General features: G+C 39.4%; 1 protein-coding gene across 12 annotated transcripts in view; it reads left to right on the forward strand.

Annotated features, from left to right (window-relative positions):
• robo2 (roundabout, axon guidance receptor, homolog 2 (Drosophila)) overlaps positions 1–18,877 on the forward strand; it is a 380,931-nt gene that overhangs the window by 189,526 nt on the left and 172,528 nt on the right. Inside the window, exon 1 of one of the 12 annotated variants that reach the window (XM_042739948.1) lies at positions 9,787–10,522. The exons of 10 other annotated variants lie outside the window; for them this stretch is intronic. In XM_042739948.1, the coding sequence (XP_042595882.1) occupies positions 10,465–10,522 (58 nt within the window). In that variant the 5' untranslated portion in view covers positions 9,787–10,464. Of the gene's footprint in view, positions 1–9,786; positions 10,523–18,877 lie in introns of those variants that run through there. One more of the 12 variants, XM_042739954.1, reaches the window with a different exon arrangement.

The raw sequence follows: 18,877 nt of genomic DNA on the forward strand, positions 1-18,877 counted from the left end.
TTAGCTTTTAAACAGAGGAAGCTTGTTTTGGAATGATTGCTAATGCATTTATCCTCCTGCACGTTGCTATGTTTTTAGTTTTCCTGTGAGGTCCTTGGAACGTTTCCATGCCATGCCGCAGAGGTATGGCTGCTATGTGTGGAAGCATCTCATTAGCTTGGAGTCAGAACCTGGAATTGGGATTTCCCTTAAGAAAATAGTAATTGGGGAAATCCATGAAGCCTTTGTTGTTTTTTGTTATGTTTTCATCTCAAGGTCCACCATCCTCACCTGGGCCAACAATCACTGCTTGTTGCCATGTTGCTAAGGAGATCCACACAGCAACCAAGGGATCCCTAGGGCATCCTGGGTGGATGGGTGGTACCATTTATCTTTAAAAGGAGGAAACTGTATTATTCCAATACCTCGCCAAGATGAAGTCTGGTTTTTGAAGACTGTTTTTACTTCCCACCACAAGTAAAGTTTTCAACATCAGTTACTCACCATCGTGTTGTTCCAAACCTGTTTGGCTTAGTTTCTAACTAGAAAAACAAACTGAGAAAATTTGATTGTGCAATTTGATTGCAAATAAACGGAACAAGTAATGTTAAGCCAAATCAACTAATCTGTTGATTCAGTTTATTTTGAATGATTTGTTCACGACTAAGTGATTTGGTTTTTGTTCCAGTTCTCTGATTCAATGATAAGGTTGCAGTGGTTAATGGTCCACCGGAAGACAAATGATCAGTAAATATAGATGTAAACTTTGACATGATCTCACTTAGGGCTATCATACCTATCATATCATACCTTCAGAAGTCATTGGAAGATAGTGTACAAGAAAAAAAAACAGTTCATCCCATGTGATCAGTCTTGAATTTCCAAATAAGTGCTAGATGTTCAGAGTGCCTCCTAAATTTTAGATAGAGGTTTGTTGTTGGCAGATTTTAGCTGTAAACCCCCTGCTACAGTCTCTTGAGTCAATGCAGTGATTGAAGTGCATGAGTGTTTTAAGACCCTACAGGAGTGCTCGATTTGTTTTACTGCAAAACCACTCACAGACACTTTCTGAATTGTCTCAGGACCATCTTCTCCACTGGAGACTGGAACCCACCCAGTGTCCTCTTTATCAGCTGGTTCTGCTCAGTTTTATAGGGAGAAATAAAACCAGATGTGAGGACGTGTGGTCTGCGTGTTCCAGCTCCACTGGTCACAAATCTTTCTCTCTCCCACTCCATCTCTCTTAAAACACTGTCTTAAATGAGAAAAGCAGCCCCTGCAGAACCCTTGGGCTGAGGTTTCCTATACTGCATGCTCCTTTGATAGTTTACATTTGAAGAGATGGTATCCGGTTTACAGCTCTCTATAGATTTTATCCAGTTTTATCAGAGAGATTTCTGATGTTATTTAGTTTGTAGTGCTTTTGGGGTGTAATTTCACTCATACTCTAAACAAATTATTTTAGAAAAGTAACAGAACACTTGTCCTCCACAATGTGTATAATTTGAGCAATCAAACCTGAACACTTTCAAACTGTCCTCTCTTGTGAAGTGTTAGAAAAATTTATTAGTGAATTGGTTTGCTTTAATAAAAGTTTAATACTCCTTTAATCCCACCCCACCACCACCACCACCACCACCATAAATTTAGACCAATAATCATTAGATGACATTAAAAGACTATATTTAAGGATCACGTGCTATCCTTCAAACTACTAGGTTTTACCCACTTGTCATTTAATCATTTTAAATATAATAAATTTAGTAATAATTTAGTATGATCACTTTTTCTTTTATATATTTTAATAAGTACAGGTCAGTATAAGTATGTTCTTTAATTGTTATATAAATATATCTGTTTTGCCAAATGACGATTTTCTTTTCTCAGTTATTATAAACATTAAAGTTGACACATTAATTGCATTTAATAGGTACTTAAAATAATTTTTTAAATATTTTTTATATTTAATTTGATGCATACATCAAATTGGGAGGTCTCGTCTTTGCACCGTATCTATATATTTAACCAGTAATTTAATGTCATATGTTTTTATTATTATTAACATTATAATTCAGATAACCCTGAATTCTCTGAACTCTGATTATACGATTATATGCTTTTCTCATAGTTATATTGATAGTATATTTAAAAAGGCATTGCCCATTTATTGTAGTGAAGCTAACTACTTATTTAGCAGTATTAGTGACTGTTTTTAAGGATAATACTGACTGAAGTGTAACTACTTCAAATTCACTTCCTTGTGGCTTGAAAAGCTCAATTTTCAAAGCAGCTCCTCCAAAAGCAAAATTACCTAGTCTCTGTAAACATCTGTCTCGGATAAATAACTGCATTTCTGTTTGTGCTGCAGGTGTGACTATACAAGCTCTTCGATCGTTCCCTCGCCGTTTATTCATTCAGCAGTTCATATAACAGAGAGGAAATTATTCAGTTGCCAAATTCGTTGTCATCTCGGTTTCCACCCCAGTGGGAATCTAATTTTAGTCTCGCGTGTGCGTGCGCGCTTGTATATTTCCCAGCGTTTGTGCATAAGAAATATGGTTTGTGCATGTGTTTGTGACCATGCTCTCATTTTCAAGGCAGAATGTGTTTTTGCGAGCCTGTGCGGATGTGTCTCTGTTGTCTTCATGGTTGTATGCTTATTTATAAGTGTGTGTCTTCATGAGTAAGTGCATGTATAGCAAAGCACAGCTTAATATCCAATCGGTGACAGGTTGGAGCCATTAATAAGGTGCTGATCGGGCCGGGCTGACAGTACTGCTGACAGAGGGAGATCAGAGGGAAGAATCATGCCTAGCCTGGGGTCCCTGAGCTTCAGGTAGCCACTCTCTGCCAGCCCCTTGTGTCATTACCCATGCTGAGGAGGCTGAGGAGGTGGTACCCCACCTCTGACACCTACATTAATCAAACTCACATCCCCCTTCCTTCTCGTGCCCACCCGCCACCCCCTAATCATCAGAATCCGCGTGCTAGGAGGCAAAGAAGAGGATACGGCTGCAGTGTGAAGGATGTCCACTAAACTGTTCCCTGTTCGGCTTTCACACCTGACTGTGACTGATGGGATTCTCTGTACCCCCCTGACCCGCCACACAATTAAATATCTGAGCCCTCACTCACCAGGACGAATTAAAGTCCCAAATTACCCTCGCCGTTGTTTTATATCTCGGTTGCAGCCTGTCCCTCTGCGTCTTTCAATTCCAGCGGTTTTGATAAATGTTTGTGCTTTAAGGTAAAACGAATTAGGAGAGACTGGGGAATTGTTTCGCGATCCATACCGCAAACCGAAAAAGGGGCGTACGTGGTCCAAAGCCTGTAGGCGGGAATAGAAATTAGGAGCGTTTCGTGTGGACTCCCCCTTTTCGGAAGCTAGAGAATAGCGTAACATCCGTAGCGCAACGCAACAATCTCGCACCTGGTAGCTCTGTATTGATTGGCAGCCACCTCCATGCTAATTATTGCTAATGACAAAATCGGCCGTGCAGTGCTTGATTTGCATGTGCAAACACTAGACTCGTGTCACAGTTATCTGCTGTGATGGAAGCATGTGCTAATCAGGATGATGGACTCTGAGAGCTCGTAATTTCAGTCTCGTGTCTTCATTGTTCTGCATTGTTCTAGCGCTAGCTAGTAAAAACAGTGACCTACTCAAGTGCTGTGTTTGATCACACGGATCGGTTGTGTGTAGATGGCAACATTATGATGAAAGGGCATTTGTGGTTTGTGTTAATCAGGAAAAACAGATACGATAACTGCTATCGAATCTCGCAAAACAATGCATTGGCTGTATGCATCTAATTTTTGGCTGTCAATAGGGCCTGGAATTAGTGATCCATTCACTTCCATTCATATGTATTTGAATGCAGGAGAGCGAACATACATACAGTGGGGTCCCAAAATCTGAGACCACTAGTAAAAAGGGTTCTATTATACATTTTGTTCTAATGTAACTGGACACAACTGTAGTAGGAACTCGGGAGTTACATGGACTTCAAAAGTTCTCCAGCATGATTTGAGAATGATCCAAATAACATCTTGTGCTTCAATGAAAGCAACAATCATCAGACTGCCTGACACCTTCAGGCACATTTTCTCACTATTTATTTATTTCCATTTTTAATGAAGAAACAATTCCAAAGATTTCCAAAACCTTCTCAGATCTTTTGACCCCACTGCATGTAGAATTTTCATCAGGTATAAAGAGCTGCAGGAAATGAGGTGGGAGGAATACAGCATGCAATGTATTTTTGTTTGTTTTTAATTATTTTAATATTCATTCAAAACAGAAGCTCTAGAGAGGGTTCTGAAATCATTTTCATGCTAATCTAGCATAACCCACTGCTAATGAAGCTTACCTGGGGAAGACTGTCATTCATTCATTCATTCATTCATTCATTCATTCATTTAAAATTAAATTAATATAAAACATGCCAACCTAATATCATTACCAGAATTCCGTGGGTTAAACATCAAATGAGTCTTGGAGATCATTTTTGGCTTTAGGGAAGGCCAAATAGAGGTTAGACTTGTGAGGAAATCCCAGACACACCTTCTGAGCTGCTGTAGAGGAAAAAAAAGAGAGATAGAGTTTAGAAAAAGACGAGAGAGTAGAGCAGACTCAGACTTTCCATCTGATCCTTTATCAAGATAAATGATGAGACCGTGAGGTCCTATAATTCATTTAAACCTTACATAATCACTGGCCTTATGGCCAAACCAATGCTGTCAACCAGAAACTACACGTTTACGTTCTGATGATTAAGTAATTTAAGCAATATGTTTGAGAGGGCAGGCTATTACTGTATAACGTATTGTATTGAATATGGCACAATGTTAATTTTATTCATGATAAAATTTCAAATATACTGAAGAATGGCCTCAGATGTCATATTGCTTTTGTAAAAATGTTTCTACATAATACTAAAGACATACATCTTCATTGAAAATTGTTTTAAGCAAATTCAAGCTATCTGTTTTATAACTGACGTTTGGTATTTTCTAAAAACACACACTTGATTCAAGTTTTCTAAAAAGTTTTAAAATTTTCCAAAAACAAACACTATAATTTTTTTTTTTCTTTTTTTTTTCACAAGTATCATCGCCAGGATAAATTCATCATCTCCCATATCTCTGCATGTCAATGTCAGGAAAAAAGAAGCAAAAGTCAAGTCCATCAGGAGTGAAATGATCTGACCTTTTTAGGTGCATGGTACCTCAGCTTCCTTTGGGTTCCCTCACCAGATGGTCCAGAGACAAAAACCGGTGGAGGGTCCTGATAGATGATTTGGGTTGATCTGATTATACAGGCGTAATTGGCCAAATGAGTTGACAGCGATAGGCGCTTGATTGGTTTAGGTGGAAACAAACGAAGGTCTGGAGCATGTGGCAGAGCACTGGTGGCCATTGTGGCGTGGGAGATGATTGAGAGAAGGGCACAGCCAGAGGAAAGGAGGGATAATTTGATGTGATAGGTGGTTTTGTTCACGTGTGAGCTCAGATGAAAAGCGTGCCCTTGTAATAGTGAAGATTTTATTCAACCATATGAATGCTAATCTCGGGTTGTTTCTCCTGATTGACAGTGTGCTGTAATTTTGCTGCTTTTAAGATCTTTTGAAAGCCTTTGTTGAGGTAATTTGCATTTTCACCATTTGATGTAATGCGAATGCGTAATACGTTTCATTTCGTTTTATGCCTCTTTGGTTTGATTTGCTGGGTAACGGTACGAATTAATGTGTACGCTTTCAAACATATAAACACAAAATCATGAGTAGGTCCACATGGGATTTCACCACTTGCTTCAATAATTGTGACAGAAAAGCTGCGTAATTGTGTGCAATTGAGGATACTGTGCATCTGTTGTGGTTGTAGATTTGATGCAAGCTTATAAATCACATCAATATGTCACTAAGAAGCACATTCATATAAGCATCTTTAATTTTTCTTATTGGTGAGCATGAAAGAGTTGATGCTATATATATAATGCATGATATGGTTCTCTGGTCATATACACTTCCTTTGGTCACCCTCACACCACCGTCTGATTCTGAAGTCTCTCAGGCTTGGGTAAACATCTCTTCTTTTTAATTAAAATAAATCCACTTTCAGCCAATATTTAGCACCCTACAGGGACAGGGCTACCTTTCAAGATATGGGGATACAGTAGATAGATTTAGAATGGAGATATAACAAGGGAGATTGAGATATGGAGGGAGAAATCGAGTTCTTTATCTAGCCGTAAAGCAGAGACATGCATTGTTTATGGATGTGTAGGACAGCATTCTCAGTGCGACGCCACATATAGCCCTGCTGTACTCTTTAGATGGGTTTACTGCACATAAACACTGCTGAATATGCACACAACACACTGTGGGTTTGTTTGTTTTTTTGGGGGGGGGGGGTTTCCTACACACTAATGTGTTCCACCCAAGTAGTATTTTTTATTTATTTTTTTATTCTTTTCTGTTGTCATTAAAAAAAGAGTTATTACACAGTGTCTCTCTCATATATGCTTATATTAATAAAAAATACTTAATATTTTTGTGGAAGCTGTGGCATTTTTTTTTTTTCGGGATTCCAAAACGAGCCTTGCCATCACAAGAATAAATTGCATTTAAACTACATTAAAATATATTACATGTTAAAATATGTTAAAATCTTTTTCTTTCTTTCTTTCTTTCTTTCTTTCTTTCTTTCTTTCTTTCTTTCTTTCTTTCTTTCTTTCTTTCTTTCTTTCTTTCTTTCTTTCTTTCTTTCTTTCTTTCTTTCTTTCTCTCTCTATCTCTTTCTTTCTCTCTCTCTTTCTTTCTTTCATGTTGCTGTCTGGATGCTTTCTGTTTGAAGGGATATTTTCTATGGATTTTTTCATAATATTTTGTTATCTTTAAATATTTTCCATATATAAAAGTAAAAGCACGCCTTTTCTCAACATATGTTGAAATAGTATTAGTCTTACAAAGAGGCTTTATCAGAAGCACCATCATGTAACAGGGTGTCCAAGTTTTGAATTTTGTGCCTTTTCATTCCCTGTACAGTCATACAATTGAAATGTGACATCATCATATCAGAGGAGCGATTCAATGGCGTCCCATTCTATAGCAGCTAACTGCGTTACTAGTGGTTGGGCTGACAAAGGAATAATTAATTCACATTCATCGTGAGGCTCACACGCATGGATTAAACTATCAAGAAGAATGTTGGATCCGGCTTGTTGACAGCACTCACCGCAAACTAAATGTTGCAGCAGCAAAAACCTCACAAGCTCCAACATGTCGCCTCACAAACAAACAGAAGAGGTGGAAAATGCTTCTGCGAGTCAAAGCTATCATTATGTACCTACTGAGAGCCCTCTTTTTAAAAGAAGCACTGTGATGACACTGCAAAGGTGTGTGTGTGTGTGTATGAAATGCAGCAGGAGTTCTGAGAATGAGCGAGAGCAGTTGAAAGAAGGGGATGAGAGAAGAACAGATATTTGTTTTTAAGTGTCTGTTTTTGAATGATTTCCACAGAAGGGCTTTTATTTTGCTTTGATGTCAGAAATCAGTTTGAAAGCGGGGGATTCCAGCGTCCCGCTCGCGCAGGGAATCCGGCCCCTGTGTTGCCTGCACAAGTTCAACCGCTCCTCTGAGGAGTCAGGCCTTGTTTGATGATTTTACAGGTCTGCTTTTATCGGCCCCAGTGCCTCAGGTTTGACTGCTATTGATTCAAGGTTTCACGCCGAATTCAAAGCATCTTTTATTCCAGATATGCTTGAATTCAATTAAACGACACACTTTTTAACTAGAACTGGAATAAATCAGAGATTATGTGCACAGTGGCAGTTTTGAAAAAGTGTGAAATTCGTCTTTTATCTATAAAATTAAATTCAATTACTTAATGAATTAATAAAAAAGGTAATTATGAATGTCACAATTGTGATTTTATTTTTTTGTAACTGCAAATCAAATTGCAGTAAAGGTGTGTGTGTGCGCGTGTGTTTGTGCTATTGCTGTCAAACAATTAATCGCATCCAAAATAAAAGTTTCTGTTTACATAATATATGTGTGTGTGCTGTGTATATTTATTATGTGTATATATACGGACACTCACATAAAGCATATATTTTGGAAATATTTACATGCTTATATATATTTATATTCTTATATTTTATATTATATATAAATATATTTAATATATAAACAACATTTTTCTTAAATATATAATAAATCTAAAACACGGCACACACAAATATTATGTAAACAAAAACCTTAATTTGGAATGCGATTAATCACGTTATATATTAGATAATATAAGGGGTGGGTTTTATTTATTTTATTTTATTTATTTATTTATTTTTGACTATGCTGAAATTTGGTTTCTGAATTTTCTAAGCATGCTGGTGGTAAATAGAGTTGTCTTTTAGAAACTGCATGATTTTACTAGAGTAATGTAACTGTAAGTATCAAAGAGTTAATTTTCATAAGAATTAAAGGTTCTCAAATTATTATAAATGTGAATGTGGTGAGGATATTTTATAGATAAACTAAAAAAAAAAAAAACATTGATCTGAATATTGGATTTTATTTTTATTTATATATTTAATTATTTTTATTTTTTTATTTATTATAATTTTTTTTATTTTTTTGGTTCCCCCATTGAGTTGCTTGTTTGAAATATATCTTTTTAAGGTTAACATTTTTATTAATTGGTCCCTAGGTTTCTCTAGCATATGATATTTGGAACTACTGTATGAAAGCTCAGAGGTCTTTGTTTGATTCGGCTCTGTGGTTTACTGTACCGTTAGGGGGCGCTAAAGATTCGTCCACACAAAGCAGGTGGTTAAAGCAGCCAGGCAGGCGGCATGCTCTGATGGAGATGCAGACACAAGCCCGTGCCCGTGCTCGTGCGCGGTTGAGCTGCGGCACATTTCACAGCATTTATTCACCCTGCCTGACACTCGCTCTCAAATTAAATTTAAAATAAGAATCCTTAACCGATCGCGTCTAAATAACATCAAGTGAGGGAAAAACTGCATTTATTTGTTTTAATAATGCAAATCAATAGCATACATATTGCCCCGTCAAAATTACATTTAACGTCAGTAGCCTATATAAGTTAATTCCCTCTCAGGAAATTAGATTTGTGTGTTTGACCTCCTCAGTATTATCCACCTAATGCAGGACAGCCCATCAAATTTTAATGAAACCAATTATACAGTCTTAGAGCTGAGACTAGAAGATATATGTGAACGGTGGTCTTCCGCTCTGCAGTATCTATCTATCTATCTATCTATCTATCTGAAAGCATAACAAATCTAGTTGAAACATATTTCGTATTTTATTATATGGAATATATGTATCTTGTATAACTGTTTTATAATTGTTTGTTTTAATATTTGTATAAAAATTTACATTAAAATAAAAAAGAAACAAGTGTAATTACAATTAAAATTATAATATAAATAATATAATACATATTTTATAGGCTATATCCCAGATTTAGCTGTTATTTACAAGGAATAAAGTCTAATAAAAATTGTAAAGATAAATCATCATCATCAGCATCATCATTTTTATCCGGTTCAGCTTATTTTATTCTATATTCTGTATAATTCTTATATATTTTCTTTTGGTGCGGTTCCGATCGTGTGGCGCTTTGGGTCAACTTTGTGGATAACACCATGGAAAGCTGTGAGCCAAGATCTGAGAGAAGCTTTGAGCGCTCCCCAGCCACCTCTGCCCACTGCATCCTCCTCCTCCTCCTCCTCCTCCTCCACTCCTCCCGCTCTCCTCCCCCTCGCTGTTTCTTCCTCTAGCATGAGCGTCAGTCTTGGCTCGGCCCGGGAGCTGTGCGCACAGGGGTGTCAGTTATGGAGCTGTAGGAGCGCTGCGGAGCTCTCGCCCTTTCCCAGACTGATCACATTCACTCTGCTGTAGACTCACAGAGAGCGATAGCACGGCGCCAGCGCCACCCCGACCGACTTACGCTGGATTTAACGGCGCGCCACGGAACTTTGGAGCAGCTTTCTGTACGCGGAGTTAAAAGTGTAAAGAAACGAGAAGACATATTTACACTTTAAACACCGGAGAGGGTCGTGGAAGCGATCTGTAAGGTGCTTCAGAAGCTGTGGTAGGAACCGGAGCGCGCAACATTTCCACGCGCGTTTGGACAGATCCCCATCTGTCTTTACGCGTCCTCTCTTGCTGTTTCTGACTCGCTTCTGCTGTTTTGTAGTCCCGCTAGGACCGAATTCAAAAGCTGGTATAAGGCATGGTATAACCCACGGGCTGACAGACACTAGTTCAATCATCACTGGTGCGCGTGGCTCTCATTCCTCATCCAGAAAGACACCATGAGCCCAGCGAATACTGATCTGACATTTCAGCTGGATCTGAGCAGCTACTGAGAGTTCAAACATACCCCAAATACTAAAAGAGGAGAAACTTGTCCAGTGTTTGAGATTTGAGGTGTGGGGTGGATGTGGACTATGACAGAATGAGTCCTTTAACACACCTTTTACTCTGTGGATTAGTATACTTTAACCAAGTGGATGGTGAGTTACTTTTTATCCTCGGTTCTAATTTGAGTTTTCTGAGACTTCGTGTATTACCCTGCTGAATGCGTACTTTAACTTTATATTCACCCTTAAGAAGTTTCCCTTATTTATTTTTATAGTTATAGTTTAATCTTATTTATTTAGTTTCAATGAATTTTACAATAAAATTATTTTCCTTATACAGTAGGAGCACTGGGTTTTATTTTGGACACTTTTTTTCAGGTATCATTTGGCAAAGTATATGAAATTTTAGTCCGAATAAGAATGTTATGTTGCTGCATATAATGTTTGTGGAGAATTATTTGTACTTGGAGGGGGAAAATACTTGTTTGGAATGATTTATCATAAAATTAGTTAAACTTCTGCTGTAGTCCACGTTTATAACTCCAGCGTTAAAGCAGTGTGGTTAGGTACCAACTAGTGCTTTCCACAGCAGGTGCCACAGTCACAGTAGTCTCAGAATGTGGGGTGACACCTGCTGTGAAAAGCACCAGTGGATGCGCAAGGCGTGGCGCAAAGATTGCGCACATGAACCCCAAATGTGAAACATGGGGTTTAAGAATGACAAACTGATAATTTGAGAATGCTTTTGCAATGAAATGGATATACAAACATGATCCAGAATGAGATTTCATCACTCCAAGAGTAAGAAACAATCAACTGAACCAATTACACTAGACACAATAGTCTGCACTAAATTCTGAAGAGCTTTCAATAAGGATATTAACTTCTGAACTGGTGCTATTAGTTGCATCTTCTGATATGTCTGTGTTTGGTTTCATTATACCCTCTTGCTTAGTCTGTTCTGCTTTTTAAAATATTACATAAGGATTATTATTCCAGTAAAACTCACAGAGGCTTATATCTGATTTATGTAATATTTGAAACAGCATGTTTATTTCCCCACATCTGTTCATGTCTTTTCTCTGCATTCCCTAAGCTGCCTAAACTGCTCAGTTTAGTTGTCTAGATCATGACCGTAAAGGAGTTTGGAAGCCAATCACTTGTCTATTTGGTGGTCTCTGATATATATCAAAACTAAATGAGTAATGGGCAATGAACACTCGTTAGCTTTTTAATTATATCGCTAATGAAGTTATTGTTAATGGTGTGAAACAAATGACTTGATGTAATCAGATTGGTGTGTCCAACCATTAAGTCTGTATCTTAAGAGAATAAAATTAATATATCTAAGTGTATGGTGTGTTTAGATAAGGCAAACTGCACTTGGAGTTGGCGTGGGTTGTATTTGGGGTCTTTTCATGATGTGAACAGTTCATATTTGTCTTTGAGACAGTCACACGCATTACATTAGCTGTGTCAAGAGCGCCTTTGTCCAAAATCCCAGTTTCGCACTTAACAGTGTTTGCTTGGGTTTTTGTTTGAACTCTTTAAAGAGAATAAGGCCGGTAGATGTTACAGTGACTGATGAGGGGCTGAGTCAGGCTACAGCTTCTGCCATTGTCCTTCCAGCTTCTGCACTTGTCTTGCTGTTTGTCTCCTGTTTTTGTCCCTGTATCTACCATGGAGCCTGCTAGTCTAGCCCAATTCAACTCAGAAACTCCCTGTCCTTCCCCATTTCTGTTGCGCCCCAGCTGCCGGTTGCTAGGCACTGGTTGAAGGCATGGCCCTTAGTTTTTGGAGGGTAAGAGGGGTGTAGGCCTTTCTAGAAGGGCCCATGAATCACCCCGGCGAACTGTTTGCTCCATAACCCTCCTCTCTCCCTCTCCGACTGGTCTGTGAGAGGTAATCTGGCCTGTTCTGGTGGAAGGAGGAGTTGAGTTTGAGGAGCAGCCCTCTCCAAGCAGACAAAAAAGGCTGTGGAGATGCATTCAGAAAAGGCTGTGTGTGTAACAAAGCTGTCCTGGGCTTGAATGACCGTAGTCATTTAGTTCTGTTCAGGGCCAGGGTGATTAATGCTGCTCGGGGAGGGAGGGGTAAGAATGGAGACTTGGGAGAAAAGAGTTTTTGTGGTTCAGAGTCAGTGAGACAGGACAAACCTGATGTTCTTCTTGTTTTGATGTTGCTTTGACGCAGCTAGCCTGTAAGACTGAGACGTTTTATTCCAGTTTTGAAGATCTTTAGCGATTGTGCTAGTACAATTTGACCATTTTTGCGTAGCATGGGTGAAAAAATGCATAGACTTACATTGATGAAGGGACTTGAATCATAGAGTCTTAGGTGGACTCTTTTCACTTGTTTCTTCAGAAAATGCAAAAACTAGTTGATGTTATAAGATACAGTATAGCAGAAATGCTTAGTCCTGGCTGCAGTATTTTGTCCTTGAAGCTTTAGATTAAATGCTCTTGTCCCTATGTTTCCACGTCCCAGTTTTCTGCTATTATCCAGGGTCTGATCCCTTGGTTAACTTTGCTGCTTTTAGTAGTGTGTTCATAACCGAGAGCAGAGAACAAGACGATGCCCCACTCCCAAGCTCCCCTGGTGGAAGTGAGGAGATGTGCACCTGCCTGCCACCGGTCCCTTATGGGTCTGCTCTAATGACACCGCTGTATCTGCCTGCACGCTGAAGCTTCAGTTCTGCAGTGTCAGGAGAAACTAAAACCCAGACTAGAGTGTATGTGTGTCTGCGAGTCGTGACTGAAAGAGGCATGGAGAAATATATATAATGTAGGTAATACATCTGCAACAAAATGTCAGTGTGATATTCATGAACACCAGAGGAACCTTTGATTGCTTAGAGGTTGCTCCTTTATCTATTATGCTTTACTGACATATCAAGGTTATCTCAGGTGTCTCTCCTAAATAATTTTAGGAGAAACAACAGAGACAAGCGTGATAGTATTTTGCTTAAAGTTGTTGCTTCTCCTAAAATTCCTTAGAAAATTTACCTGAACTTAGATTGTTTGGTTTTAGAAAATAATTTAACAAAAAAAGGGTTTTGATTATATTGAGACTTCTGATTGCAACTTTTGACATGACTGAGATTTGATCTGAAAGTCTGGCAGAGATGCATGTAAGATTATTTGGGTCTCTCTTTATGAATGTTAAATCATTTGGGAGCTTCATTTTTCTTAAATTCGTAGTGTGTTTGATGGTACCAATTATATGAACAGGCTTGACGTAATTGAATGTGATCTGTAATTGAACTTGCAGTTGCGAGGTGGGTCTGATCTGGGGTCTTTACGAATGAGATATCATAAAAGCTGGGTTTAAATAGAATTGTTCTGCACTAGTTGGCTAGGCTGTGATGCATCGCTGTCGTAATTGTGCCTCATTTTCGAAGAGAGGCCTGTGGTAATGACGCGTACGCGGTTCAAAACCACAAACCAACCACACTGGAGTCAGGGAGCGTTTGTGCATGTGAAGATGTGTGACTGTTTCTCAGTTTAGCACTAAAACAAGGATGGGCTCTTGGAGAAAGAATGTGAAGGATAGCTGGAGCGAGAGAGGAGATGATAGGCGAGCAAAGAGAGAGCTGAGGGTGTAGGGAATCTATAATGAGGGTTAAAGTCGGGGTCAGCGTGTGGGCACTTTGCTGACATTGTTGTAAGAGCATTGAGTATCTCAGCATGGGAGGCTGGATAGTATTACACTACTGCTGCTATACTTAGAGTATCACTTAAACACTCTAAACCTGCCTCTTCCTCCTCTGAGAATCAACCAAATCCATCTTATAATTGATAATTACTTTCTTTGCAAGCAACAAACGCTATGTCAAGCCAAACTCAGCCTCAGGAAGTGGGACGGAACAGGAACAAGACATATTTCTCTCGTTCACAGTTTTTGTTGACAGTAATTTTGTTGATTCGCGCCACCAATGGCTGTAAATGTGAGAGTGGATGAATGACATTTAAAGGCAGCTGTTGAGTCGGGAATGCAATGCAGTGGAGTAGCTGTATTTTAGTAGTTTCTCTCAATGGAAATGTCACAAGCAGCACAAAGTGAGGAGATTATATACATTAGAGTTGGAAAAGAGCTTCAGGGGGATGAGACCAAAACGTTTTCATCTGCTTGGCGCACTCTCAGTCAAGCATGCCTATGACATTTTCTAGAAAGGGGATGCGGTGGCGAAAGACTGAGCGAGGACCATGTTCTTTTGATAGATGTTTCATTTGTTCTTGGGATTAGAAAATGACTGGATGTGGCCTGATTTTTGTCTCTTAGGTTAAGTTTAATTCTTAGTCCTTCAAGCAAACTATGTGGGTCTAATACAACACAAGAATTTACAGTTAACTTCCGGTGTCTGTCAGGTGTTTTCCCACAGTAAGACTCTTAGCTTTGATCCTGTATCATATTTGACAAGGTCATTTCAGTTTGTAACTAGTGAAGATGTGCAGAAATTTCCTGAAGACTCTACTGATTTTCCCAAGAAACAGAGTTCCCCATACTTGCTGACAAGATCAAATATACATAATGTTAACTCTTTGCTCTGCACACGTACACAATGATAACACTCTGTTGAGTCGCAAGATGAATATTATTTCCTAAAAAGTGGATAAAGCCTGTCAAGAGACCTTTTTTTTAAAGACCAGTCAGGTTTCAGACTTTTACTACATGGGTTACCTTTGATGTATGCTGTACTCTAAGAAACTAAAGAGATGCACATTCTTTCTCTTCCAGAAGATGGACCAAAAAGATTGATTATATCCAATTAACACACCTAAACCTCCCTAAGCTAGGTTGCTGGTCTTAGACTGTTTCCTAGCCTGGCCAAGCTGGCAGGCCACTTGGTCTCCTAATCTGATCAGGTGAAAACAGTCCAAATGATTGAAAATACTAAAGAAATCTGGATTTGTGGAGCCAATTCATTTGGTCTTTAATGTGAATAAACAAAAGCGAATGAGCCAAGTGTCACATTTTCCTTCAGTGAAGCTCTGGGCATGCACTTTCCCTAGTTTCCTAAACCCAGACTGTCATTCAGAAAGGAAACTACAGTGCGATAAGTATTAGAGACAGTTTCTCTGGCTGGATATAGTTCTTTGGAGATAGCGGACTGGCCTTTATCTTTCTCTGTCTTTGACAGTCAACAGACTCGACCGAACACAGTTTGTACAATCCACTGACTTCTTCAGTCCACAAAGTCATGTTTGAGAAAGTGTCATTTGCTCTTTCATCCGTTGGCTTCACCTTGCCCTCGTTTAGTTGTCTCTCGGCAGCTCTTAGATAAGAAAGGATCTGTGTCAAGGCTGAATGACTCAACACAACATAACACAAACAGATAAGAGGAACCCACAGACACACACAGAGTGGTAAAGCCCAGATAAAGAATTTAAATGAAATTCAGCTAACACTATTTTTTCAGAATAATCAAATCCCAGAGCTGTTTTTTTTTTTCCCTTTTGGTTCGGGACTCGCTCCAGCCTGTGACTGATATGTATGAGACACTGCGGAGAAGACAGTGAGATTAAAAGCAGCTCTGCCGGTCATGAAAATGGATGAGGCTCAGCCGCAGTGGAGAAGCTGAAGACAGAGAGACTGCCCAGCACTCCAAAGCGCATCCGTCATGCACGTCAGGGCAGTAATGCAGAGAAGAGCAGTGCAGGGCAGTGTATAAAATCTTCCACGCTGCCACCTTCACTCTCATGCATCACGGCTGCGCTTCAGACCGCACGCTGTGCGTGCAAGACCAGACCTTTTGATTATCACAGAGAAAGTTTTACTGAGGAGATTTTATTTTAACTTTGCTGAATTAGGAAGTTTATGTTATGGGTTTGAGGCAAGTTTAGTTTCAGACAGGATTAGAAAGGGCTTTGTAGGCTGACATTTTAGGGTTGTTGTACAACACTTGTGAAGTTAAGCACACTTAACAGTCTAAATTATAGGTTTAGATTTAGGATTGTATATTTAAATTCAGTGGTTTATCCGTCAGATTCACAATTAAAAGCTGAGGCTTACTGAGGTTTAGAAACTGGCCTGATTGGATATATTAGGGTTTTTATTCAGAAGTCGTACTTGTAGATGAAATTATAAATGTCCATTTCAGTTACTTGTAAATAAATGTGTTGCTTGGAGTTACACACAGTTTCTTGTAGATTTTGAAAACAGGATTGTAGGTTTAGATTCAAGATTTTGTTGGATGTTAATTGTTGGATTGTTATTTGTGGCGTAGTTTTCCAAGTAATGATATCTGTGACTCATGTTGTCTGTCAGCAAACAGCTCTTGGTTTCCTGGGCAAAGTCCATGTGAAGTCCAGCCATGACTTTTGTTGGTTACCTGAGTCTGTTGATGACCTTCCATGTACATAGCTGAGGTGAATTTGATAAGGCAGCGCATCTGTCATGAATACGACCTGGCTGACAACACATTGAGTTCTTGTCTTACCATAAATATATATAAAGTTCTTATCATGTAGAGCAGACCCCAACAGACCTTTAACTGATTTAAACTTAAAAGCTCATCTCTGTACCCTCTGCAGAGATGTTCAGATTAAGCCTTTTATGAAATGAGACTAATAAATTTCACTGGACCTGCTTTGGCTTACTAAAAGAGACTTGGGCTGATCCCAGGGCTCAAGCTTTTCATTAACTTGCATTCCAGGCACACTGTGTCTTTCACTATACATGCAGTCTATACCTCAATTCAGCTGGGACCAGCGGGCAAAGACTGCAGCCAAGTCAGTGACATGCCCATGTGTTTAACAGCAGCCGCCCACATCTTCCACAATAAAACTGCCTTCTCTCAACTCTAGTGACTAATGTGACCACCTTTCTTTAGTCCTCTTCAAAAGCATATAGGGTTTATTTATTTTTCGCTCTGTTGACTTTGGACCATGAACTGTGAGGTATACTAAAGACATTACTGTATGTCAGGAGACATTCATACTGCTCTTTATGTCACTCCACAAAGCCGTCGCTGCTCTTCAGAGCCGTTCAAAGATCAGCCGTCACCAGGACGCAAAGAATGAGCGAGGAATGCCACAGAACACCTGTGTGTGTGCGTGTTCATTAGGGTGTGGGTGCATATGCACACACACAAAGCCCTACATAGCTCTGATGTTAGCACACACATGCTGTTATAAAAGACTCGGCACCACAATATTTTCACAAAGTCAAACAAACTCACACCTGCGGGAGCCCATTTCAAAGTGTCCACGCTGACCTGACCCACATTATTTTACAAGACAATCCTGGCATGTTAAATAGATATTGAATAAATATGTACAAAAAGCGCATGATAACAAGGGCTTTCAACCACTGCGGAAAGCAAAGCAAAAAAAACTTGTTTGGCTATTAGTAGAGAATCATCTGCACACATATCATTTCTCTAGCAGTTATTTACTATGGCTAGTTGATGAGTCGCGGCTTTGTTCGGTTCTCTAAACATAATTATTAAACTACAGCTCATCCTGGACGATTGTGAAATGCAATGATAGCTCAGATTGTGTGATTTATTGACAAAAGGTGTGTGCTATTTATTTTATTTTATTTCTTTCTTTCTGAATTGCGCCAAATCGAATAAATGTGCAAACAGTAGGCCTAACATCCCTGAAAACATCACACCCTGGTCCTTCATAAAGGCCAGGCCTTAGATTCCATCCATCCATTCATCAACATGAGAGAAAACGAGAGAGTTGATATGAATGCAGTAGAAAGAAGGGAGTGAAAGGACAAAAAGGAGTGTTTTATTTTTTTTTTTTTTTTTTTTTTTTTTTTGTAGAGGCGCTGGTGAACGTGTTGATGAGGGCTGCTGCCCTCCTCTGAACGTGGAATTCTGTCTTCCACGCCTTTCCTTTTTTCTCTCGAGGCCCTGACAGGTCATTTCCTGATGAGAGAGAGCGATAGAGGGACGACTGCTGATAGAAAGCAGCAGATGGAGATGGAGGGAAAGAGAACTCGTATCCTGTGAGGAGAACATAGAGGTGTGGGGAAAGATTTGAGAACGAAGGAGACAACTTGACAGGAAGTAGAAGCCGCTGAAGTATAAATATGTACAAAGCCATTATCGCTGATTATTAAATTCTCATTCCTCTAGTTGGGTCTATTTATATCCCACCGCAGGAGCGGACTCGGGAAGCGTACACTGATACAAAGTCAATAACTCACTGCAGGAGAAGAGTGTGTGTAAAAGAGAGCGAGATACATAGGAAGGCAATATCTGGAATCATTCCTTATTTTGAAGAGGAATATAGGCTTCCTGGAATTATCAGGCTCTCTTGTGTTTGCTTTCCACGTGTACTGTATGTCTGTGCAGATGGAGACCGGTCTGATACTGCACTGCTCTGGTTTACTGGGGGTTTGTTTGTGTATATGTTATGCAATTCCATCTGAGATAAGTTTTCAAGGCCTACCGGCCAAAGTTATTGTGCATCCAGGCCTCTGTGGGACGCCGGAGGGCAGGCGTTGTGTGTGTGACAGGGTGGCGACATGATGAATCTTCAAGGGCGTTCCTGT

The sequence above is a fragment of the Cyprinus carpio genome, chromosome B15, assembly GCF_018340385.1.
Source record: "Cyprinus carpio isolate SPL01 chromosome B15, ASM1834038v1, whole genome shotgun sequence".
Taxonomy (NCBI): Eukaryota; Metazoa; Chordata; class Actinopteri; order Cypriniformes; family Cyprinidae; genus Cyprinus; species Cyprinus carpio.